This window comes from Rhagoletis zephyria, unplaced genomic scaffold, assembly GCF_001687245.7.
Source record: "Rhagoletis zephyria isolate East Lansing unplaced genomic scaffold, Rhagoletis_zephyria_1.1 Rzeph_scaffold_35574, whole genome shotgun sequence".
Taxonomy (NCBI): domain Eukaryota; kingdom Metazoa; phylum Arthropoda; class Insecta; order Diptera; family Tephritidae; genus Rhagoletis; species Rhagoletis zephyria.
Window position 1 is genome coordinate 1,829 of NW_016192629.1, and position 895 is coordinate 2,723.

Genomic DNA, 895 nt, shown 5'->3' on the forward strand with positions numbered 1-895 from the left:
ATGTACTAAAATTGCCCATGAGGTGAGTTTGTGTTGAAAATGGATCAAACCGCTTACCTCACAGTATTGATATCGAATATACTGCGATATTTCAATAATAACTAATCCCAATTACTACAAATCGATATACATACATACATTTGTTCATAAAATCAGAGTAATATTTTAGTAGATCCGCCAATTTATAAAAATCTTTTAAAAATCTCTACAAAAGTTGGTATGCACTTAGTTATTCGTTTCACTAATCAAGAAGCTTACTTGTTTTGAAAACCAGCAATCACTAGGTATATATTATGAAGAGATACAAAAAGTCTGCGTCGCTTCGGCTTTTTTACTACAGTTTTTCCGATGTTTATGATTATAATTATATATTTTTTTTAATTGTACTGTTAAAAAAAAATTTCCCAAGTAAATTTGTGTCATTTTAGTGGAATGGAAAGACCTTGACAACAATTATCCGCCTACCCGTTATGCCTCCTTCCCTCTTCTAGCTGGGATTCATGGCGGTCAAGTTGACACATTGGCTAAGACTCGACGGCGCCGTGAGGGTGTATTCGACGAATGTTGCCGCAAGCCTTGTACCTACAACGAGCTCTATTCATATTGCAAATAAATTGTTGCAATTTTGAAAATACGAATGTTGGCAGTAAAGGGAGAAAGCCGAATATTGTTGTTTATTTGCTTATAAAAAGAAAAATTGCTTTGGTGTTCAAAAATGTTAAGAAATTTATTGTTTCAAGTATTTTTAAGTGAAATTAAATGATTGCAATTGAATTCGTTCTTCTTCTTATTTGGCTCTGTAACCGCCTAAGCGATTTGGACGAGTTCAACAAAGCACGCCAGTCGTTTCTCTTCTGTGCCAACTGGCGCCAATTGGAAATACCAAGTAAAGCCA

At 34.5% G+C, this 895-nt stretch overlaps 1 protein-coding gene across 1 annotated transcript in view; it reads left to right on the forward strand.

Annotated features, from left to right (window-relative positions):
- LOC108354393 (LIRP-like) overlaps nt 1–613 on the forward strand; it is a 1,518-nt gene extending 905 nt beyond the window's left edge. The window contains exon 2 of the mRNA XM_017605585.1: nt 429–613. Coding sequence (XP_017461074.1) covers nt 429–613 — 185 coding nt within the window. The remainder of the gene's footprint in view (nt 1–428) is intronic.
- The last annotated feature ends 282 nt before the right edge of the window (nt 614–895 follow it).